The sequence below is a fragment of the Lepisma saccharinum genome, chromosome 11, assembly GCF_977018435.1.
Source record: "Lepisma saccharinum chromosome 11, izLepSacc3.1, whole genome shotgun sequence".
NCBI lineage: Eukaryota > Metazoa > Arthropoda > Insecta > Zygentoma > Lepismatidae > Lepisma > Lepisma saccharinum.
The window spans coordinates 51,443,881-51,469,851 of record NC_139239.1 but is presented as its reverse complement, the minus strand read 5'-3'; the positions used below and the strand labels follow the sequence as shown (position 1 = coordinate 51,469,851).

The 25,971-nt window shown below is 38.9% G+C and overlaps 1 protein-coding gene across 4 annotated transcripts in view; it reads left to right on the top strand.

The window, feature by feature from the left end:
* Positions 1 to 296: 296 nt before the first annotated feature.
* Positions 297 to 25,971, top strand: part of LOC145994796 (uncharacterized) — a 184,369-nt gene continuing 158,694 nt past the window's right edge. For all 4 annotated transcript variants that reach the window (XM_083131089.1, XM_083131088.1, XM_083131093.1 and 1 more), the window contains exons 1-2: positions 297 to 563; positions 13,044 to 13,160. In XM_083131089.1, coding sequence (XP_082987215.1) covers positions 13,071 to 13,160 — 90 coding nt within the window. In that variant the 5' untranslated portion in view covers positions 297 to 563; positions 13,044 to 13,070. The remainder of the gene's footprint in view (positions 564 to 13,043; positions 13,161 to 25,971) is intronic.

The window sequence follows — 25,971 nt, the reverse complement described above, 5'->3', positions numbered from 1 at the left end:
AAATTCTCTCCCCTATCCACCCCTTTTTATTTAGCTGAGCGCAAATACTAAAATCTGGCAGAGTTAGCTTCATGTTCTTGGCACTTCATTACCTGAACATGGAAATGTAGTAAGAAACCACGAAATCATTTTTGTGTTCCCGAACGGTGACTATAGGTTATCTTGCAACCGAAGCTGAATTATTATTATTATTAAAGGTTAGGCAAGCCGCAAGAAGCCTAGATTAAGTCATGCGTCATGTTTTGTTTTCGACCTGTAGGATCATTAGCTCGCTTAGGACTGCGACAGACAGCTGCGCTTGTCGCTGCGCTGCGTTGCGAAAATGGGAGGCGGAGTAGCATGTAGAAAAGACGTAGAGTGAAACAATTTGCAACGTCGGTTCATTTGTCTCAAGTATTTAATCTTTCAATGAGTTTCATACTAGTCAGAATTGTAAACTGACTGCAAATGTATATAACATCGTTGTATAGTTTATATTGCTTCCAATAGTACGTCTTAGTGGAGAGATATGTGTACCTACTTAGAAGCAAGTTACTGCGGCATAGAAACCCATTCAAAAGAAGGTAGGTATTTAATATTATATTTACACCTTGATTTATTTATTGCATGATATTTAACGTTGTAATGTTTGATTATTTAAAGTCCACACTTCAACATTTTTATATCTTACATCGATAGAAAATAATGATCGATGTATATATATAGAGCTAGCTACAGCGATCAGCTGGTGGCTGTTTAAGAGTTGTTGGCGCAAGTGTTTAACTACTGTTTGTTTGTATTTTAGTTATTTATTGTCGCTCTTCTACCAGTGTTGATCACGACGATGAGGAGAAACATATATTTGAGTGGATAACTGGTACAAACACCCATTCTTTACCTGGGATTTGTCCACGGACACTTAAGTTGTTGATCGAGTACCTCAATAATAATCGCTTATTGACAGTTTTAGGCAAGGTCATGAAACCTTGCTTAACAAAAGTAACATCGTTTAAAGTAACATTAGCGTAACAAAAACATTTTGACTAGGAGATCGATAAGTTGTTACTTGCTTGAAAGGTACTTCAATTGTATTGATATTTCGAGGTTGTGAATGTAAATGAACTCTATATTTTTGTCTGACAGGTATAGCCTAATACATACACACACACACACATGCGTGCTCTCTCTAACTATATCTATTGTTCCTTCACCATGAAAGGATGGAGATGTAAGGGCACAGATTGCTAGAGAGAAAAGAAATAAGAAGAAAACAATGAAGACATACATGGCCCAAGTTCCCATTATTTAATTTCAAAGTAATCATTGTGCACAAACATACTTCACTGGCAGTGATTACTTAGTGAAGTGGAATTTAGTGAGAAGCATTTTTCCTTCTAACTCCAATATGTGTATCTCATTGCATCATTGCGGGTAGTCATTTGCTTACTGTTGTCTTTGATATGGACTGCTACTGCTGCTACTACTTTATGTGACATGAGGCGCGAAGTGGTTTTATGTCCCTCAATGCTTTTATATCATAGAGGCTATTAATGAAGGTATAATTACAGAATCCCTCGAGTGTGTCCGATTACTTTCAAATTTGGTATACTCTATAATTTTGACCTCATGGTACTATTATCGTATGGGTGAAACACCTACGAATCATATATTTCGGACTTCTTTACATTGCTAACGTGTTGCGGAACATTTCTTAAGGCGAAATAATGCATTTCTAACTAAGATAATGTTTATTTTCTCTATTTACGAGTACTTACTGTTACTTGTTGTTTCGAATCTGTAACACATTATGGCCGTGATAGCATACTGGTTTAGGGGCGTTCTGAGAGTGTTTTGTCGATTTATGCAGTGGTGCAACCTCGTTCACCGGAAAATATCTACTTTCGTGCCCCTATTTGAAATTATGCCAATACGTCGCATTTACGTGTAGAACTTGTAAAATAACCTTGCGATTTACCACGTTCATTGTCCATAAACAGCAATTCGGAACCATCTTCCTTTCGCAATTCGGAACCATCTTTCTTTCGCAATTCGTTAATGCTCTTCCTCTACGCACAACACTCTTGCAACCTTGAATATTGACGTCAGACGAGGAATGCCTACGTGGTTAGGTTAGGCCTGTTAGGTTAGGTTCCATTAGCATAAATACAAATAAAAAATAATATTTTCGCTAAGAGACGCGTTACCTTTGTATTGCCTAACATGAAAAAGGTCTCTCCTGTGACGTCAGAACACAATGTTGCTAGAGTGTTGTGCGATAAGCGACACCAATTCAGGTCGGAACCATCTTTCTTTAGAAATTTGTTAATGCTCTTCCTTTATGCACAACCATCTTGCAACCTTGAATATTGACGTCAGACGAGGAATGCCTACGTGGTTAGGTTAGGCCTGTTAGGTTAGGTTCCATTAGCATAGATACAAAGAAAAATTATTATTTTCGCTATGAGACGCGTTAGCTTGTATTGCCTAACATGAAAAAGATCTTTCCTGTGACGTCAGAACACAATGTTGCTACATTGTTGTGCGATAAGTGACACACATTCGGGTCGGAACCATCTTTCTTTCGTAATTCGTTAATTCTCTTCCTTTACGCACAACACTCTTGCAACCTTGAATATTGACGTCAGACGAGGAATGCCTACGTGGTTAGGTTAGGCCTGTTAGGTTAGGTTCCATTAGCATAAATACAAAGAAAAATTGTAAAAACAGCTCTCTCCTGTGACGTCCGAACACAATGTTGCTACAATGTTGTGCGATAAGTGACACCCATTCGGGGAAAATGGCTTGTTCCGAACTCGACAGGTGGTTCTAGTGAAAACACGGCGAGGCTGAAACACTGGCTACGGGGTTGCATCGTCTTAACACTCGGAACATTGCACTCTCATGCAAAAAGCAAATGGCGGGAGCAGAAACAACGTGTCGGACAGAGATTTTCGCAGAAAACAAAACGCATTCACATTAAAATGGATCAAATCTACATTCAGGAACTTCCAAAACGCTCAAGAAAATGATTTCCGTAAGTACTTTCTCCTGTAAATTTGAAGGAAATTTGAAGGAATCCGTTTTACCCATACGATAATGTTACCCATACTTCACTGGCAGTGATTACTTAGTGAAGTGGAATTTAGTGAGAAGCATTTTTCCTTCTAACTCCAATATGTGTATCTCATTGCATCATTGCGGGTAGTCATTTGCTTACTGTTGTCTTTGATATGGACTGCTACTGCTGCTACTACTTTATGTGACATGAGGCGCGAAGTGGTTTTATGCCCCTCAATGCTTTTGTATCATAGAGGCTATTAATGAAGGTATAATTACAGAATCCCTCGAGTGTGTCCGATTACTTTCAAATTTGGTATACTCACTAATTTTGACCTCAAAATCACGAATCTACAGTTAAAAATTGGTGGTCATGTCTAGAAATTGTGAAATACTGTGCATACATTACCACTATGATTGGCGATACTACTGGTCGCCATGTTTGATGATGTTAACAAGTGAAGTTTGCTATCCGTTCCATAGAGCATTGCTTTACATATGACAATATGATGTCTTCATTAAATGTGGAAAACATACTTGCCGCACGAACCATTCACGTAAGGTTAGGTTAGGCAAGCATAGTTAAAATTATGGGTGATCGTAAACATAGTTTTGAAACTATAATCATTCCAAAAAATAGTTGTTTTTTTCATAAATCAAGGGTGTTTACTCCGTTCATGAACCCACTTTTTTCGACGTATTTTGAAATTTCTGGACGTGACCGCCAATTTTTAACTGCAGATTCGTGATTATGATGCCAAAATTAGTGAGTATGCTGAATTTGAAAGCAATCGGAGATGCTCCAGGTATTCTGTAATTGCTCCTTAATGAATATACCTGGCCAAAATCTAGTTCTGGGGAGATTACAAAATCAAATGGATCGGACCTTTGCGAAATAGATTAGGTGGGTCAGATTTTGAACTTGCTTTTTTTATTATTATTTTTCTTTCTGTCAGGTTTAAGGCTCTTAGCATTAAAATGACATCCCTAAATGCTACAGCAGATCATGTGGTATGTAGTGTCAAGCGTGACATCCCTTGGAGCACCATGAAAATACAAGTACAATACATATCTCTCGTCGTTTACCAGTGAAGTTGTTCTGCTCTTGAAGCGCTTGTGCCACTCAAAACCTCTTAAATGACTCATTCCATCATCGCTGTAAATGTGCTGAACATGCCAACCGTCTCTGTGTCATATTTGCCCTGTTTCATGCAGAATTTCACGTTTGCTCTGTTCTAACTTGCTTTCAATGATGGAATGGCAGACGTGATAATGCATGTGGTCAGAATAGCACCAATTGCACAGCACCCAATGTACACATGATAATGTCTCTTGGCACACTGACTCATGAAGGTCAGTGCTGCCATCTGTTGGCATGTTACAGAACTAGCCTTGAAACTTTTTGATACCACCTTGTATGTATCCTGGTCATTTCAGCCCATAATCATCTATTCATTTTCATATATTGCTATGTATTGATAAGATAGACTCAACTACATTTTAACATGAGGAATGATGACTATGTAAACTTTAGTTTCAATGTTACTGCATCTTTCACTTCACAATCCATATTTGAAGGCCCACTTCTACAGACAAATTATGGTTATTAGGCTTCGAGTTTATGCCGATCATTTGCCTGTTTGAGCATTATTCGCTCAAGCGAAGAAACTGTCAATTCCTTAAGCCATCTAGTGACATTCGTTCAAAATATTAGATGATCGAGCAAAAAAATTCTCGATGCAGCACTTTAGTCACTATGTTTCTGTAATGTAAGGATACTGGATTACAACCTATCTTATCATTGATGTACTACTGATCTACTCATTGTTGTGAAAACAAATGAGCAATCTATCTACATTCCTGGCCACAGTTATGGTTGAATCTTCATTGAAGGGATACGAAACCTCACACAGTAAGTGATAGCATATTATTGCATTTAACATGGTTGGTTTTATTGCATATATATCCACGCCTAGGTATATAAATGTCTGTTTCAGCAAACCATTTAATTTTTTCCATGCAAAATTCCTTTCCGAAAGAGGAGTTGAATGAATTGCATGTTTTCCCATTGTAACTCTTAAAGACAGAGCCTGACAGGTTGCTCTGGAGTCCATTGTCCAACTGTGATTGAAATGTTGGCTACAAATCCAATAGTTTTTTGTATACAGTTAACACTACAGTGGACGAGTTGTGCCTGAGAAGCACGCAATAAGACAAATGAATTGAATTTTCGTTTTTTTTCCCAATAGATTGGAGATAGATACAACTGTGTCACTCAGTGTACCTTTCGTTGTGGTTGCCTAGGGTCAATTGTTCATAATCGTGGAGTTAGTCCACCAGCTGTCAGTAAGCGGGAAGGCATTGTTCTCGTTATGTGCCTGTCAGACTCAACCCATCTGCTTGCATAACATTCAAAGCCTTCATTGAAAATTGTGTCTAGTCACGTAACAACAATTTCACCTGTGTGCTGAAGGACTAACACTTCAGTGTTAAATAACTTAAAAATCATGATTTCATGTTTCCATAATTATTTATCAATTAGTGTGTGGCTGCCATGGTAACGTGTCTGACTATCATGCTGAAGGTCCCGGGTTCGATCCCCAGCCATTTTAAATCCGGGAACTTTTCTAACATTGGAAGTGGCCCCGGTACCCACCCAGCATCGAATGACATGGGTACCGGGGCGAAACCCTGGGGGGCAGAGGCAGTCAGGGGCGTGATGCCTATCACATCACCCCCCACTCATGACCAGAACAAGAAAGGGTGGGGCGTTACCCCCACATCCCCTATATGCCTTCATTGCGTTACAGCGCCTAGAATAACGTAGTGTGGAAAACGGCATGGTTCTGCGCTCTTTCGCTGGTTCCACTCGAAAATGATCCGCTAGAGGTGCTGGTGTTGACCCCGGTGCTTGGTGTTCAACTGCTTATAATGGAAGTAAATGGAGTTTTCGCTGCAAAGTCTGATTCTTTTACATGAAGCATTTCTATGAATGTGATAATTGCTATGATATTTGGTACAGTGGTCGTGAAGATATTAACGAACATTCTAGACAGTCGACCACGTCCTGTTATCGTCATACTTTCGTTAATAATAAAACAGCAAACGACACGTTCATATGGTGTATTCACTTGTTACTTCGGTCGGAAAGCTCCTTAAAGGAAGGGTGCTGAGACCTAAGCAACGTGCTACAGGGGGAGTTCCCAACTAAGTGACAAGCGACATGGTGCCTTCAGTCTATTAGCAAGCGTTGCTTGCGAACAACAGATAGGTGACACAATAAACCGCACGTTACAACAACAGATCTAGGCCACACGATAAGCCACACGTGTCGCTTTGTCGCTTCTGCGTCGCTCAAACTGGGTCATTTCCTCAATAGCTTGCAACATGTTGCCGTGGTTTGTTGTTCACGCATACGCGATGCAATGAGTGTCTTGCTTTAGTGAGATTGCGCACCAAAGTGACAAGCGGCACGCGACACTTATCGCTTGACGATTTCACCAACCGAACGCTGGCTTGTGCTTCCCGTCATGCCGCTACGATGTGAAATGTTGCTCTTGATTGGCTCCTTTCCAAGCAACATGTGTCACTTCGGTATGAAAGTTGCCTTGGATTGAATGATCCGTGTCGCTTTGGTGTGAAATCCTCGTATCGTTTGTCGCGTGTCGCTTTGGTGTAAAATCTCCTTGAGGAAACTGTGCAGTCAGAGCTTTTGTCCCTACGGTTCGAAAGGCTGCATTGATTTCCGACTGCTCGCTTTCAAGCGACACTTGTAGTTTGTCGTCTCGGTATGAAATATCTCTCAGGATACTAATTATTTATATTCTAATAAACTCTAATACACAGTCCAAGACCTGACGTCCTGAATCACATTGCGATGTTTCTTCTTGTGTTACGCATGCTATTTATTTATTAATTTTATTTTACTTTTCTTTCCAAATTAATGCCATTTCGTGACTGCAAATCACTCCACAAATATAACTGTTTCCATCAATTCACTTACCGCCTTTCTAGAGAAACAAATCTACACAATATATTCCAAAAACTAACTAAGCCGCATTACTTTCATAACAAAATTAGCACCTGGGTCGATCGCACTGCCATCTACTTGTCATCGTCTCAGGGAACCAGTTTCTTGGGTCGTTTTCCACACTACGTTATTCAAGGCACTGTAATTGTGTGGTGCTAAGCACAGGGGAGCACTTTACCTTTTTTATCTTTATGTATCAATTATTAATACACATATTTGTTCAAACAAATAGCTATTTTATTTACAAAATTTTTTATGTGTTTTTAATTTTTTGTTGCCTGACAGGCACAACCCGTTCAGTCACATAACAACAATTTCACCCGTATACTGAAGGGTTAACTCAGAAATAGAACCAAATTTTTGAGTGATAGATATCATTGTTCATATTTCCAATATCCAGTAATGCCCAGATATCCGTAGGAATGTGCTTACCTGGAGTTGGTCTGGTATCGGTACTTTGTAGATCCGCCATTCACCACTATCACAGCCTCTACCCTTCGAGGAAGAATTGGCATGAGTTTACAATACCCGACCACTCCAATTTCTATAAAATTTCGTCTACTTACTAATTTTGGTGTCCTGATGACATATCTGTAGTTCATATTTGGAGGTCACTTGTTAAAATTGTACATTTACGTGTAGAACTTGTAAAATAACCTTGCGATTTACCACGGTGATTGTCCATACACAGCAATTCGGAACCATCTTTCTTTCGCAATTCGTTAATGGTCTTCCTTTACGCACAACAATCTTGCTGATGTCAGACGAGGAATGCCTACGAGGTTAGGTTAGGCCTGTTAGATTAGGTTCCATTAGCATAAATACAAAGAAAAATTAATATTTTAGCTAAGAGAACTATACCTTGTCTTGCCTGTTGATTTCTTCATGTTGGAAAAATGGCATCTTCCGTGGAGCTATTGTTCTTACGTTACGTTAAGAAAACAAAATTTATTTAATTTTTTTCTCGATTTCCATACTTGACCGCCAATTATTACATGCAGATTCGTGATTAGGAGTTCACAATTAGTGAGTAGGCGAAATTTCATAGAAATTGGAGGGTGGTCCAGTATTGTAAACTCGTTCCGAAGATTTTCCACCAGGTTGTAGTAAATATCGGCTGGTAGTTGCTTCCATTCCTCCTACAAAATAGCAAATAACTCAGTGGTGGTGTTTGGGTGATTTGGCCTGGATCGCAATTGGCACTCTAATGCATCCCACAGATGTTGAATGAGGTTGTGATCAGGGCTCTGAGGTGGTCTGTTGAGTTCAATCACTCCCATGTCGTCAAACAATTCGGCTGTGTCCCTTGCTTTATGGACAGACCTGTTCTCATGCTGGAAATGAAGAGGCCCACTTCCGAACTATTGCACGATAGATATTGGCATTCAGGGTTTTGGACTCCAAAACCAGGGGATGTAACGTGGTAGTGGGGTCGAGTTGTGGTTGCTCGCGATATTTAACTTGGAAACGGCTGCACGGCATCACAACTGCGGATACAAATAATGAAAGGATCTGAGACCCGTACTACACGTCACAAATTTCTATTTGTGTCGTACTTCCTGCACGGTACTGCGGGAGTTTACAGGTGGCACGTACAAGAAGCACGATTGAAAGGCCCTGTAAGAAAAGCACATATATAATTACGCATAACGTACGCAAATATGTCATAAGGGTCCGACAATGAATAGCGAGTTACGCCTTCTCCATTGTAAGCAAGGTTTAAGGTCATATTTTACCCAACGTTATTCCCTTTCTCAATTGCCCCTTTAGATTGCATTAAGTTTTAATTTGACTCGCGATGCCACCTTCTCTCATGCGGGACTTACTGACTAGAATTTGATTGGTAAATGAAATTATACTACTCCACAATTCAATTAACAATAACATACGTATATTGTCCCATTACGATACATTCTTGTAAATACAAATATTCAAAAGGGAGTTGTAACAAATATCAACAAACATATAACCCTAACAACAATCCTTTTAGAGCGCAATCACTCAATTATTTTCATTCGCATGTCCTGCGTGCTATCCCTTTGTTACATTTAACTTTAATTCTGCACCCACAAATTATGCGTAATTACCAACGCGTATGCATGCTTAACAACAGACTAATTCAATACTCACTAACACAAAAAAAAAAAAGAATGATTAACGTATGCACCATTCTCTCTCTCAAGCGTGCATGGAACATTCAGCAGATCCCCTTTTTACTTAATCTACGACTTGTTTTATTACGACCCCGCTATTATTTATATTTATTCTGATCCCTTTGGCATCGTTAGTGCTACCGTAACAAGAATAGGATTAATAGCAATTTGCGATTCAAGAAACTAGGGAAAAGGTGGGGAATTGTAGTTTTCTATGCCGTTTTCTTAAGTTCAAATAATGTCCATTTAACGCCACCAAGCCCGATTTTGAATAAATAAGAACATCAAGTTGCACTGCAAGGTCGAACGCACGCCTCGTATGCGTTCATTAAGTAACTAACCGTGCCATATACGTTACTTACAAAGGACCGTTCAAGAGAACGTATTTTATGCAAGGGTTATTTTAACTAGGTTCGCTCATATTTTATGCAAGTTTTCCTTCTTTTGCCCCTTTACGACACACACGCAAAAATATACGTATATATTTATTTTTGGCACAATTAAACTGTTCAACACGTGAAAAGAAGTGGGCAATAATGTTGGGGAGAAGCTATAGGTTTATCGTCGTTACTATTTAAGTCACGTGAAAACAATAACGTTGCAAATAATTTTTATAATGAACGGCGACAAGAAATTAACGAGTTCCAATATCACAGTCAAGGGTTTTCTTACGTACCTCAACACTAATGTTCAGCCGAAGTAAAGACACAACGCCACTTTCCCATCGGAAACCTTGTGTTCATTAGCCTGGCCTCTTCGCGCTGGTGGTTCGCGTGACAGGCTTCTCTTCCACAGGCAGCGTGGTTGAGTACGGTCCCTTGCTGACGAGGATTAGGTGTAATACTCAAAAACTGGTGCGTGCCGTTCGTAGTGGGCGATCGAGAGAGACTGAAGCACGGTGGGGCGAGATTTACGGCCAGGCGTTTCTACGCCAAACTGCCACTAGAGGCAGCACCAGTAGAGCTATCGAGGGAAGGAAACGCCCTCTGATAGCCAAAATTGAACATGCACTTCAATTTTCAATTATGTAATGTTTGTAGGCACGAAGGTAATGAAAACGTTACAGGGACCAACACCATACCACGAAGACCAGCCCCATACCAATATTTCACCCCTACTGAATTTCACTCTGGGTACAATACACTCTTGTGAGAATTGTTCCATGGACGTTCAGCCTGTCCATCCACGTCCCATCAGATCACCACAACATGTAGCTTGATTCGTCACTCCACAGGATTTTCCCATTGTTCTAGAGACAACTGGCGACGTTCTTTGCACCACTGCAATCGACGTGCTGCATACCGAGTAGTAATGATTGGATTATGTGCTGCAGCTCTCCCATGGAATCCCAGTGCCACTACCTCTTGTCAGATGGTAGAAATACTGGCATCACTAATCATACTCTGTTCAGCCTCGCAGCTTGCATCGTCAACTCATTTTGAATGCTGGCAGCGGTATACATGTCTACAGTGCACTCACTGTCCTCCACGAGTCATCCTAGTGGCTCATGACATGTATTGATGACATATAGGCAATCCTCCTTACAGTTTAGGGGGTTTCCGGTCATTATTGGCAATATAGTGTATGTTGCAATGTAGTATGAAATTTTTATAGTTTTATTGTTACGCATTCTGTCCTTGGTACCTCATAACTTCTCAATACTGTCAATTAAAAAAAAAAGTTGTGTACAATCAACTTTTTTAAGGTGGCAATTCTTTTTTGATGTCACTTCCAAGTAAGCTTATCTCAAGCATAATAAAACATCTGCCACCTACAGTAATAGTAACTAGTATGAAGAGAAATTAAGACAAGGACTGAATCCTTTGAAAAGTTGTGTATCACTCCCTTCAGAAATGTTCATTCTGGTTATTAATGTAGAAATAGAAAAGTATTTAAATATAATGTTAGTTAGAAATAGTAAAATTACTAATTGAATTTAATCTTTTCAGCAAATAACACCCATCTACGACCTTTGCAAGATAAGGGGTCAGTTTTATTTTGTTTGTTGTGAGTATTTCTTAAAAACACTTCTCTTCCAGTTATTTCAGATGGTGATGGTATCCTGCTTCTAAGCATCTTCTTGGTGTCCTTGCTTTCCAGCTAATGGGTTTTCGTGTCGCTAATGCTTTCTTGGTTTAATATCTCATATTCATCAGCTTTGTGGTTTGCTATTTAAAATTCACTCTATGTACAATCTTGGAAAGAAATACTTCCCCCATCAGACTACTGTTATTAAGGCTCTATAAGGGAAGTATTTTTTCCATGATTGTACAAAACATTCTAGTGAAATATAATCCGTAATTATAGGCCCTCTTTATGTGTATGTTGGAAGACTGACAGTATAATCTGCATACATAATTTTCTTGTTAGTGGCTGCTTCCAGAATGATGGAAGCAAAAGAGAAAGTCTTGACACATTATTTCTCACTAGATATTATTATTTATTTACTTTCCAACCTACTCATTTGCTAAACTTTACATAACTGTGGGAGCTTTCAGACCGAAGCAACAAGCGACATCGGGGTTTCACACCCAAGTGACAAGCAACAGGCCCCCTTGAGTCTATAAGCTTCGCCATGCATGCTCGGACAACAGACCAAGACGACATGATGCATACCATTGAGAAAACGGCCCTGTCAAAGTGACCAATGCAACTTGTCATTTTGCTTCACTTTGAAAGGTTCCCCCGGAAATTGGCATCATTTATTTCAAGTTACAAAATTCATAAAATTGTTACTTCTATTGTTAATAACAGAAATAAAGTTCACTTAGTTATTATTCGAACAGAATATCAAAGTAAAAAGATGCATTAAATTGAAAAAAATGAGTGTAAAATACAGGAACCAATATATATTTTCATCTTCTGCCATTTAAATGAAAAATAAAGGGATTCACAGTTTTCAAATTTCCAAAAATTAGACATGACTTTTTTTAGTTGATTTAAATTAAACCAAAGTTGTTTAATTTGTGAATATGTAATATCATAAGACCTCCTGTGTTTGTAAATTTATGAAGGTTCTGTTTTCCAACCAACAGTATATTTTCATTGTGGAATCTAATGTCTTGGGCATCTGATAATTATCTTTGCTTTTATTGTGTTAAATATCTTTTACTTGTGTGTGTGTTGCAAATCTATCTAGATTAGTACATAAAAATATTTATACTATTCTTTTAGCAAGTGTCATTTAAACCATACTTCATATATTCATTCCAGGAATGGTATGAGGATTAAATCACTTTCTAAAATTGAAAGTGAATTGTACCTTCTAATGTATGCTCACAGTAGTAAGGTTGGCATGCAGATTCCGAAAATTAAAAATTTCCTACATTCTGAATGTACTGACAAATTTAAACAGATATTGTACCCCATATTTAGCAGTCGACATTAATGTCAAAGTGGTAATTTGAACCATGAATTTTAATACATAAAATAAAAGCATTCGATCCTGAGTGTCAGGAATCATTGGGAATATTATAATTTCAAACATTTAAAATATTCTCGAGTATTTGGAAGTATGGCTGCCCATGTCATAGAGTATTACTTCCCATAGTGCAATTATTTCTTTGTTATAAACACATCTTCTTTACTTGTTGTTTCACTTAATGTTTGGGATTAACATTAATTGAAAATTGCACTTGTCATTTGTTGTGGATGAATTGCACTATATTTTCTGCAATTTACAAAAAAGAATATTTGTAGTTTTCTTTTAATTGTCTTTACAAATGGATACACATTACATAAGGGCTCAAAATTATGAAGAAAGAAAATGTGGTGATTTTATATTTGATTTTGAAGAATTGTTTGAATTATTGTATTCTTTTCAGAAGAAGACAGCCAAACAGGAGTCATTTATGGGCTCATGCATGTCGCGTAAAGTTGGGGAGGAATCATATGCTTACACAGCCTACACCATGGAGACTGGGATTACAACAGGCCCTCAGGTAAGTACTTACTAGGATGTATATGAAATTTTAATATTGCCCTTGTAGTGGGTCATCCGAGATGCAAATGACCACCCTCGGTTTGATTTTGTTGGATTAAGGAATTGTTTTGAAAGTTCTATTCAAAAACATTATTATATACAATTGCTATCAAGGTTGCTACGCATCTGGAAAACCGGGAAGTGTCGGGGTATTTTGCAGATTGTCTGGGATTTAAGTCCATTTTGGAGTCTGCAAGATAAAACTTTGCAAAATGAACAAGCAGTTTACTTCCACTTCTGGATTCTGTTCTTGTGATTCCACTCCCAAAAAAGATTCAGTTTAGAAACTTGTTTCTTTCATTCTTATGATTCTCAGTCTTCTGCAAAATTATGGTTCCTTCGAATTTCTGTTATAAATTTTCACTTTTATAATATTATATATTAAAAAGGATATCAAAGTAAAACTTGCAATCCAGATATCTGATTGATAACTAAAGTACATTGACAATATGATCATAATTATCGGAAAGGTTGGTGAAGATGAGGTTATCGTCTATTATTTTATAAATCTTACATCTTGTTGGAATTTCCTATAGAATTCCTAGATGCAACAAAAAATTCTCCAGATGCTGTGTACTTACAAGGTAACCAAAAAAGTTCTTGCAGTTCTGGAGCCGTGATGAACAAAGAGCAATACAGTAGAAGGTACATACCATTAGGTTTCGAAGTAATCTCCATCAGCATCCAATGTCTGGTACGCTTGGGAGTGTCATAGAGGACCCACTTTTCGTGACCAGTGAGCAAGCGAAGAAATATGGGTGTGTTCAGGTGCCGAGTTTGCAAGGACAAACAGGCTGTCACTCGTTGTTCCTTTTTGGCTGCTGACAGTGTGTGGGGTGCCCACTTGCTTAACTTCTATGACTTCCCTATCCCATGCAGGTGCAGTGTGACTGTTTTAGCGGAAACGTGGAACCCTTCTGCAAGTTCATCACACGTTCATCCAACACATGTGGTCGTCCACTGCGAGGTTCATCCGAAAGGCTCACATCTCCCGAACAGAATTTCTGGAACCAATGCCTGGCAGTGCGTTCGTTCACGGCATTCTCCCCAAATGCCTGGCAAATGCGGCGACTTGATGTGGCAGTTGACAGGCCCACTTTAAAGTCATACAACAAACACACGCGAACAAGCTGCTTCGATACCTCCATTTCTCTTCGACACTGGACGAGCTATGACTGCTGTGTGTGCGCAACGTGCCTGTATTATTGACAGTCGATGGTCAGACTAACTCCCGATCGCTTGGCAGGCACATGCGTCATTTTGTTTCCTCTCTGTGAGCACATGATTAATGGGACGTCAAAAACGGCAAGAACTTTTTTGGTTACCTTGTATAAATGTAAGTATAGAAGCAGCATTTTCTTTGACACTATAAATCTGGCAGAAAATGAAAAATTGTGTACATGGTTTATGAACTTTTTCTGTTGTTTTTATATTGTGGAGACCTGTTATGGTGAAATAATGTACCTCTGTTACCTTAGCCTAAAGCTAGATGCACGTGATTGCATGAACCAATACATTTGATGCTGATTGTAATTTTACATTTTACTCTTCGAACTTTCACGTGTTCTTATGTAGGCTATGTGGAATAAAAATTGCTAAAAAAAAGTTGTGAAAGTGAATGTTCATAATAATTAACGGATTATATACTTAACTGAAAAACACATGGTTCAAAAGCAAAAATCCTGATGATAAAGATGTCTGGAAAAATTTTATTTTTGGACTGGAAAACCTGAAAATGTCAGGGAATTTCATTATCAAAAAATCGTAGCAACCCTGCCTATGCTTTTATGTGCAAGTACATGGCCTACCGTACCACTCGAATCTCTTAATCATCACCCAGGACCTGCGCTTTTTATCACTGACTGTGAAAGACTTGAAATCTTGGAAGAGACGTGTTCTACTAATACTTGACTCTGAGATTGAGATTGTACTGGAAGAATTGTTAGGTAGCACAATCTGAAGCTAGTACTGGAAGTGTGAATTTTTAGGAGGGTGGATTTTTGCTTGAGCCTCAAGGCTAGCTGCAGGAATGGTTTTGTGTAACTTGTCCTTGCTGTGCATAACACCTCCCTTCTGTCCACTTCAAGCACTGTTTGTTTTTGGCAATGTACATATGGGGGGGGGGGGGGGGTCATTCTCTAGTGGCAGGCCTGTTGTAGTATGAGTTTCCGCTGCTAGATGCCTTTTGTGGGGATGCTTCTGCAGCAGTCTGCTGACCTGTTGTCGAGTGAAGTCGTGGTGCCACGTAGTAAATTTTTTTGTTAAGTGACTCTCACTTGTTCGTTGATTTTTGTGATGGCTGAAAAATTTGAACAACATGAGGCTGTGAAATTCTGTTTTCTGTTGGGGAAAATGGAACGGGGAACAGTTGTAATGCTTGAAACAGCTTACAAGGAAGCTGCTGTAGCAAACACAAACCTTACGAGTGGTAATGACAATACTGATTCCTTTTTTTGATGTAAATGGCATTGTTCACTGAGAATTCGTTCCTAACGGTCAAACTGTTAACAAGGCATTTTACCTTCTAGTTTTGAAACGTTTACTTGACGTGATGAGATGAAAATGCCCCCGAGTTGTAGCAAAATGGGGAGTGCCAGCGCAAAAAGCCTTGAGTGTGACACAATTTTTAATCAAAAACAGCATGACCCACCTTATCCAGCATCCATTTTCACTCAATCTCACTCCGTTCAAGTTCTTTTTATTCCCCCGAATGAAAAAAAATTACAGGGACATTAAAAGGCATCTCTTTGCAAGAGTTTCGGGACTGCTTCCAAAAGTGGAAAACATGTTTAGACTGGTGCATTACATTAAATGGACAGTACTTTGAAGTAGATTAAATTTGTAACACCTAAAAATTAATACACAATTTTTTATTACAAAATTCCGGTTTCTTTTGGGTCCCCCTACGTTAAGACCTCTTGCAAAATTTATGCTGTGAGCAACAGGAAGGGGTTCGATGGATGAAGATAACCAATCATCGTGGTGTTCAGTCTGGTGCTGCAACCACAAATTCTTACATGCTTATTCTTCTCCACAATTAGCTTGCTTCTTTTCTCTCATTGGACTGCTATTCAGGATTTGAAGTTCTGTATCTGCTGCTGTTGTAATTAGAGCTGAGCCGATACCGATATTTTATAATTCCAGTACAAAATAACAAAGGCTAGTTTCAGAGTCATACTATCGCATCAATAATTTGGATAGCCAGCCCGAGCCAAGTCTCAGAAATATAATAATAAAATTGGTTCTATTTAATACGTTAATATAATTATTTGTAATATGAAAATTAATTAATTAGTACTTAATTTCTCTGATGCGTATCAAGTATTATTGTATGTAACCACAGACTAAGAAACAGAGGAAAGACAACGTTAATACTATTTTGTATTACTATGAGTAAAAAATATTGTTATTATATAAATACTAAAAAAGATGCTATAAAATCAGAGATAAAACAGCAAATATTATTCATCTAGCTTACATGTAGTTAAGACCGCTAAAATTTGTGTAAAAACAAATCATGACAAGGAAATTTATGTCAAAGAAGTAAAAAATTGAATATGTATTGAATAACAAACATAGTGATGGTACGTCCATTTGATGAAAAGTAAAATTCCTGATAAATATTTTATGTACGTTATTGTAAGTAGTGGTGTACATAAATCTTTAGAGGGTGTCCGATGGTGTCGCCGTCGCCTTGTAAGCAATAGATCGCGGGTTCAATACTCAGTGGAGGCACCTAGTGGTTGGGGTCCCACTTTAAAGTGTAGGTCCAATCGCGATTAACTTATCTTTCTTAGTACTGTCATTCAAAGCCGTATGTTCCCAATCTAATCTCAGGAGAAATTATTGATTGATTGATTTGCTTTATTTTACTTCGCTTTTTGTACCACTTTTGGCTAATGGGGATGAGTGAGGATGTGATTAAATTGTTGAATGGACACTCCCAAACATCCAAGCCCAGGCCGGGATTCAAACCCTGGCATCGTAGCACGATGTGCTAACAACTCCGCCACGGAGGCCGGATTTTGGCGGAAATAAATACCCATCATTGGCCGATACCGGCAGTCACTCAAAAGACAGAAGTGAAGAGGATAAGTATAAATTGCTGATTCCCTTTCGCGTTTGAACGTAGATAAAACAAAGCTAATTTCACAGTGACCTTCATACCTCTTTTCCAAGAACTCCACAACTACCTGACCCGTCATTAGTGTGGCGGGGGTTAAAAACATCCACCTATCTTACGACCATGTTCTTCAAGCAAGAATTGGCAATGAATGGTTTATTTCCCACAGCGTTAACTAAGCAGTTACATGCCTTCATAGTCACGTGTGGGTTCAGCATTCACTTACACATGCCTTTGAACTTGCTATATGCTTCCCAAGAGGGTGGGGTTTTATCCAGTGTTTCTAGGAAAATTATGGAACTTCCTGTGCTGGTCTCCCAATCTGCACAAGGAAGGGTGGACGACCTTTTAAAAAGGACAAATGTTGAGACTAGCTGTTGCCTTCGCCCGCTCTTCTAGCCACCGAAAATCTTTGGTATCGGTAAAACAAAATCAACCGATACTCACCAATGCCACGGTATCGGCTCAGTTCTAGTTGTATTCATGGTGCAATACAAAGAGGACAGCTTTATTTGTTAATTGTATCATATTGAAGCTAATTAACATTGCTTCAAGGTGTTATTTGAATGGAGGATGAGGGAGAGAATCCCTCCTCTGGGGAAAAGTGTACAGGATATTCATAAAAGAATGGGGGGAGGGGGGGGGTTCGTATGTGAATAAGACAGCTGTTTAGTATCTTACATGGGTGCAGCCTGTACTACACTCATGCTCATAAATTAAGGATAATAGAGGTTTTGGTGCCCCATGATACAGCACTGAAACAAACTAGTTGTGGCAGCACAGACACATGTTGAACACACAAGAAAGACATCCACATGCCCTGCTTAACCCTGTTTATTGCAGAAAACGTGAGAAAAACCAAAGAGCGCACATATGATACAAAGCAAGGGAGATTGTAAAATGGTGTTCCACAGTTCTTTGAGCATGTGCACAGGTTTCAGTATGGAATGTGATAGCCATGCACATTGACACATGCAGTACAACGGCTTGGCATACTCTGGAGGGGGTTGTCGAGCAGCTGTTGGTGTATGGTCTCCCATTCTTGCACCAGTGCCTGTCGGAGCTCCTGAAGAGTCCCAGGAGGTGGAAGACTTGCGGCGACACGTCGGCCTAGAGCATCCCAAGCATGTTCGATTGGGTTGAGGTCAGGGGAATAGGCAGGCCACTCCATTTGTATGATATCTTCTGTTTGAAGGTACTCCTCCACAATAGCAGCTCGGTGTGGCCTGGCATTGTCATCCATCAGGAGGAACATAGGACCGACTGCACCTCTGAAAAGACGAACGTAGTCTTGCAGAATAACATCCCGGTTCACCTGACCTGTTACAGCACCTCTGTCGAAGATATGCAAGGGTGTACGTGAACCCAGGATAATGCCACCCCACACCATGACACTACCACCTCCATACTGGTCCCTTTCGATGATGGTACCGGGTCGGTATCTGGTTCCTGGTTCATGCCAGATGGTTACACGATGAGAATCATTGTTGAGACTATACCTGGACTCGTCAGTGAAGAGTACCGAGACCATTCTTCCATTGTCCATGTCCTGTGTTCTCTACGCCAGTTGTTACGGGCTACTCTGTGACCATGTGACAGTGGAATGCAAATTGCAGGCTTCCGGGCGAATAAACCGTGCCTGTTGAGTCGTCAGTACACAGTGTGTCTGGAAACAACTGTTCCAGTGGCAGCTGCAAGGTCTCGAGCAAGTACTCCGTCAGTGTCTCCGGGCACTTACGCTGAGATACCTGTCTTCTCGTGTTGTTGTACACTGTGGACGTCCACTGCTGTAGCGCCGAGACACGTTTCCAGTCTGTTGGAATCGTTGCCATAATCGTGAGATGACACTTTGTGGCACATGGAGCACCTGTGACACGACCTGCTGTCTTTGGACCACCTCTGGCCGCCCAAGTATCCTTCCCCTCATTACGTCATCAATATGTGTTCGTTGAGCCATTCACACACACACTCACCATTAGCACAACCGAACACAACTGCACACTTCCTATAGGCACTGCACTCTGGTCAGCAGTTTAGCTCCTGTGAGTCATTTGTCTGCTTACAGCGCCAGCACACACTGGATCAAGGTCATAGTCAACACAGATTATTTGGTACAGTACTCGGCCATCATTTCAAGGTGCAACGTGAACATGAAATATTTCTTTGTACAAGATTCAGCATTATCCTTAATTTATGAGCATGAGTGTATTAAGAACAGCTGCCCAAGTTTGAGATGTGTTACTGACAGCCAAAATGGCGAATCTACAGAAGAGGGCTTTCTGTTCACTTTCAGGGAATCACATTGATACTCTTATCAGTACATGTGATTCATACAGGGTTTTCCATGTAGGTTAGGGTTACCAGATTGCTATTAGGGAAAAGTAGGAAATAGTCAAAATGTTGGACACAAAACATTCTCAATAAATATTACATAGCCTATGTCAGATAGTAATTTAATATTTTCAGTTTTAAAAATTATGATTTCTTAATGAATTCTTAAATACAAAATTTCCAAACTTGTAATCAATACTACACAATACACTTCTTACTATATGTTTTAACTGGTACTTCTCAGAGGAGCAAATTTCTCACAAAATTTAAGGTTTAGTGAAAATAAAATTGAGACACTGAACAGTAAAAACTTTAAAAAAATTTACAGACTATGAGAAATTATTTCTGTTGTAAGGATGTTGTGCTCTATGTGGATGTGTGGCCTAGGGCATGCAATATACACAAGGCCTACAGCGAAAATATTTCTGAAGTCTGAAGAAATCAGATTTTTGTTCCTTAAATATTCTGAATTACAGGTGTCCTATATAATCAAAATTAAATACATTGTTACATTTAATTTATATATTTCGCATTATTTGATAAGCCAGGGGTTCCCAAACATTTTCGTTTCACGGTGCCCTTAGTGTTTCAAGATTTTCCTGCGGCCCCCAAGTCAGAATGTAGGTCTATCTAACACTTGCAACGCTCAGGTAGTGTAGTTTGTGTGGATATTTTAAAGTTTGTGAACACAATCCAAAATTCAGGAAAAATCAGATTAGTTGCTTAATTGGAAGCACCAGCATCCTATAAACTCATAATTAACCGTACGCAATTAATTACTTTTATCTGGCGCAGGGCTTCAGGCAGGTACCCGAGTTGCCCCTCCCTAGGCCCGGCTCTGGAAAATGGTAATGAAAGTACTCTCCCAACATTTGCATTATGACTTGGAATGACAAGTAAATATCGTAACTTGACATGGTTACAAAGTTTCATCTGAGGTAGTATTTAGTTCAATAACTTTGTTCCCTATACCCCCCTGCTTTGCAATCAAAATATTGAATAGGAATGGGAATCATCGTGTTCCATCCATTTAAACCCCAAATCATGTCATGCACTGAACAAGGACATCATCAAAATGTGGCCCCAAAACTTTGTTCATTAATTGCTTCCGTTCTTGCATTATTTCACTTTGTTCAACTGAAACACACATTTTCCTAATTAATAGCATGTGACGCTCAAAATGTAGGACATTTATAATATTTTTCAAATTCCTCCCGGATGCCGGACATAAGGCTAAAATGTAAGACAAGTCTGGGAAAATCTGGACGTCTGGTAACCCTAATATAGGAACATTGTGACTACAGTATTTACCTTGCCTTTGATCTTTATTTAGTTATTTGGAACACCAAATCTGCATGCACAATTGTAGTATTTAATATTGTATTTACATAATTACATAACATGTGGCTTCATCGCTGCTAAAGAGGAGCCATCCTGTGAAACAATCTTTCTGCATCCTTAACTGCATTTCCATGCGAAAGTCACTTCTTTTGTTTTACCTTGTCTGCTGGTGTGAGGGCCTGCGCCAAGGGGTAGAAAAATCTAAAACTAATTCAGGCGCCAGCCCTTTTTTCACAAGAGCCAGCTTTTTTTTCTTTTTTGGCAAATATGGTTTAAGAAAACCACGAATTCAACTAAGATTATGCTACACGTTTTGAAATATGATCTTAAAGCATTTACTATTAATTAATACAGGATTTGATTAAAACGTAATTAATTCTTGCTCCAGAGTGGCATTCCTAAAGTACGCTCAACTGGTAACAGCATTAATTGATTGATTGATTTGTTTTATTTTACTCAGCATTTCTGCCAGTTTTGGCTAATCTCAAAGATGAGGATGAATTGTGATAAGATGAAAGGGATGAAGGGACAATCACAAACACACAAGGACAGCACACAACACTAGCCCTATGGAGGATATACTGGCCTCGGTAGTTTGCAAAATGCAGTCCAGAGTGTGCTACGTGGAAGAGAGGTTGACATTTGTGTGTCTTTAAGATAGGATCGCCTCTTTTACCCCGGTTACAGGATGAATGACTGCAATACATTCTAATTAGGGCTGAGCTGATACTGCTTTGAACCTATACCAATACTTGTATAATTCCAGCTTAAAATTACAAAAGCTAGTTACAGACTCATACTAACTCATCACATCATATTTCTTTAATGACATTAAATAACTCCCAAGTTATTCTCATGTAGCATTGTACCACTTCAAAAATGTCTTCTGACATTTGGTAAATAAAAATTACGTGAACTTCTCTCTAGAACCAAAGGATGCAAGGAAAGAAGTTTTTGAAATGTTACAAGAATTTTTAAAGTGTTGTAGTTACACCTAAAAATCGGTGGATTGTGTCTCTTCTTCAATTTAATGTAAACTTTATTCATTCTTGTTGTTAGGGTTGATGGAAGGGGGGGAAAAGCGACTGTTATTAAGTAATGCTCACCTGGCCAACTCGCTTTATGCCCTGCTCTCCCTTATTCTCTGTCATTTGAAATAAAATCAAGTCACTGCAGTATCGGCCGATACCCTCGCATGAAAGACTTACACAGAAGGCAAGAAATTTAATCCACAACCCTCCCTCCTCGGTTGAATGTAGATAAAACAGAACGAATTCCACATTCATGACCTTCATCCATCTGAAGAACTCTGCCATCATCTGGCCCGGAAATAGCCCAGCATGATAGTAATCCTGATTTTAAAGACATCCATCTTTCTTACCTCATGAGCGTACGAGCAGGAATTGGAAAAATTTCTTTTATTTCCACACAGCCTATACCAGGTATTTATTTACATGCCTTCGAGAAGTGTGGGTGCAGCTTTCCCTTTGCCCATGATCTTGTCAATTGTGTGATATCCAGAAAGGTGGAGGTTTGTCCAGCATTTTGTGGAAAAATCTTATGTGCAGAACTTGTGCTGGCCTTCCAACCTGTTACAAGGAAGGGTGAATGCACCTTTGAAAAGGAACAAATGTTGCTCTTGGTTGTGCTTCTAGCGACTCAAAAACACTAGTGTCAGTGGAAACATTTCAACCGATACCGATACTGCTGGTATTGGCCAGTACTGACACATCGGTATCAGCTCAGCCCTAATTCTAATATACGGCTAACTACCATATTGCCACAGATTTTAAATTCTGCTGGCAACATCGAAGAAGTTTATTATTATGATTTAGTGGTACATGATACAGAAAACACAGAAACATTAAAAACACATACTCATTATTTAAAAAAAAAGAAGATAATGGAATTTTCCGTAAGCAAACTCGAAATATTTTTAAAAAGAATCATTTCTTAGCACTGAGTTTTAAAATTCAGGTGCGATGCCAACTGGGCACTCTGTATTTTTCTACTTTTCCCTGTACCAACCACAACTTGTATGGTTTAACACAACCGTTTATGAAATACCTTCCACTCTATTGTTTTTGGCATGTTCAATCCCCTTGCTTCCTTTGGCCAGTGGCAATTTGCTGAATTACATTGCGGACTTTATCAATATTGTCAGTGGACACATGCATTTACACAGCATTATGCCCGACCCTGTGGCCGAGTGGTTAGCACATCGCGCTGCGACGCCAAGGGTCCCGGGTTCGAATCCCGGTCGGGCTTGGTTGTTTGTGAATGTCCATTCATCAATTTCATCATTTCATCACTCATCCCCATCTTCGCAAATTAGCCAAGAGGCACAAAACGCAAAGTAAAATAAACTAAATCAATCAATGAATCATTATACAGCATTACACCATGATGACAGATTTGAAAGCCTCAAATCGAAGCACACAGAATGTTTTTTTTTGCATTCAGTCTGTCAGTAATGCATGTCAAATGTGGGGCAGGTTACACCCATGTAAGATTGTAAACAGCTGCTTTGTTCACTTATGAAACCTCACATTCTTTTATGAATACTCTGCATGTAGAATTTATGTAATATAATTCTGTTGCTTCAAGGCAAGTTTTGTGCTCAATTATCACTTCCATGAAATAGTAAAATTCTTTCGTCTGTATTGAAACAATACTGAAACCTATGCATTTGAGTGTTCGTGGGGTGGGGATAGGCTATTCTTTAAAGTCATAATCAGTGGCTACCCCAAGTGCCGAGGTCACCGCATGCCACTATTCCTACCTTATGTTTTGTAGGTGTCTGTTGTTTGGGGTTTTTATAAACAATGGCAGATACAAGGTGGGTAAACCGACACATATGATGGGGAATCCAGCTGTGCAACCAGAATGATGGTTATCATACCGAGAGATTCAATTGTATTGTTTAGTTCAATACAGTTTCTGCATTGATTACCGCATTTTGTTTCACAATAATAACATTATATCAATTTTGACCCACCTATACAGTATACATACAGGTTATATTATGTGGATAAAAGGAAATTTTGTTAGTGAAAGGGGATGCAAGTTTTCCAAACCTAGAAAACTAATCTTTTGAGGAAGATTGAACTTTTATTGGCTGGCTGGCCTCTGTGGTGAACTGGTAAGCATTAGGGATAGCCACAAAATCTGGATAACGAATATCTGGATTTCAAATGATCCGTTTGTTTCAGATGCAATGGATAGGGATAGTTTTAGTTTTCCCTAAATTTCAGTGTTATTTTTTTACCGCAATTCGGTGTTATTTTTCGCGGTTTAAGGCAAAATTCGGTGTTATTAATTTAAAATCAATATTATTTTACAAGCATTTTTGCTGTTTCTTCTGTGCATAAAATTTTCACATTGCTTTAGTTCTGGAAAATTTTAGTTTTAATGACAAGAATAACTAAATTTAAGGCTCACCCAAATCTTTGAACACAATCATATTTCCAGTTTTCGCACTCCCAGAATAAAATTTTCAAAAAATGTTTTCTTGAGTTCTCTTTTCAGTTTACAAAAACATTAGTTTTCCACATATCGTAGTAAATGTTCAGAGTATTCACTCACAACACATCCTACACAAAACGCACTTATAAAGAAAGATAGTATTTTTTTCTATTCACTCCAGTGGAATGATTGCTTTGAAAAGGCTTCCACGGTTCGAAGTGCGATGTACTCCTTTCCTTTTTTTAGGCTTTTCGAAGCCTTCAACGACAAAAAGTTGCCGCTTTGTTTCACTATCTGAAGCATGAAGTCTTTCAGAAAAAAACTAACGTATTTACTGCTGGATTTGGGATGCTTCGAATTACACCACAGAAGGAAAAGGAAATTCAAGACGATGCACAAACCATGCAGTTTCAGTGATTCTGACTGATAGAAATTTTTCTAACAAAATCCCTCTCCGACCTCAAAATACCGTTTTGTGTACACATATACACCCACACCCCTAACCTCCTTAGGTGTTTCTGTCTGAAAATTTTTCCGCTCCTACGAAACTTCCCTTTTGGGAAGATCCTTGCAGCGAATTGTATTTCAGGACGAGGTCAAACCACTGTCAGTCATTTCTGCGCCAAACTGCAATAAATTAAGCATGATAATCTCTTTTGAATCGAACTTTCATCAACTAGACTAGAAATGACAGATCTCATAGCGCTTCAGGTAGTTATTTTTGAGCAAGTGAAGTGTTATCCACTATTTATATTGCATATTTCGCGGCGTTTTTCGCGTTGAAGTGCAAAATTCGGTGTTATTCTGAAAAATGGCGAAATTCGCGTTATTTCGCGATTCCAAAACACCGAAAACTTGCCTCCTTAACCTACCAAAATACATTTTAAACACTTTGCTTTCCTCAACTTTTCGGTGTTATCGTTAAAACGAAAACATTACGTCCCTAGCAATGGATAATTAATCTAGGTAATTCAGATATCTGGATAGTACAGATTTAATGAAGGATTTGTAGAAAATCCGTACAGTGAAATGCCAACATGAAGAATAAAATACGTGTAATATGTGGATAGCCCATAAAACGACAAAACTGGCCAGATAATGCACACATTCGGATATCCAAAGATTTTGGATAATCTGGATATCAGATGGATTTGGTCATCCCTAGTAAGCATTGGAGTATTTGAAAGGGAATAAGGAAAATCCCCCCATGATCTCTGCATGCCAATTTTGGCTCTTTGAGGGTACTGCTGGATCTTGGGCTGGACCAGCCAAGGAATGGCTTTTGGGACTGAAGGCGCACCACTCACTTCAAAGTGTGTGTGTGTGTTTTTTTTTTTTTTTTAATATCTGCGCTTTGTAGATAACCTTTTTTTTAAAAAAAAAGTATCACGCTAAAATGCAATGAATCATGAACAAATATTTGCCTGTGTGAAGCCTTCCCCCGTCCTCCAAGAAATAAGTAAAATAAAATATTTCCAATTTCTTATTTCAGTTATTTGTCAGAGATTCA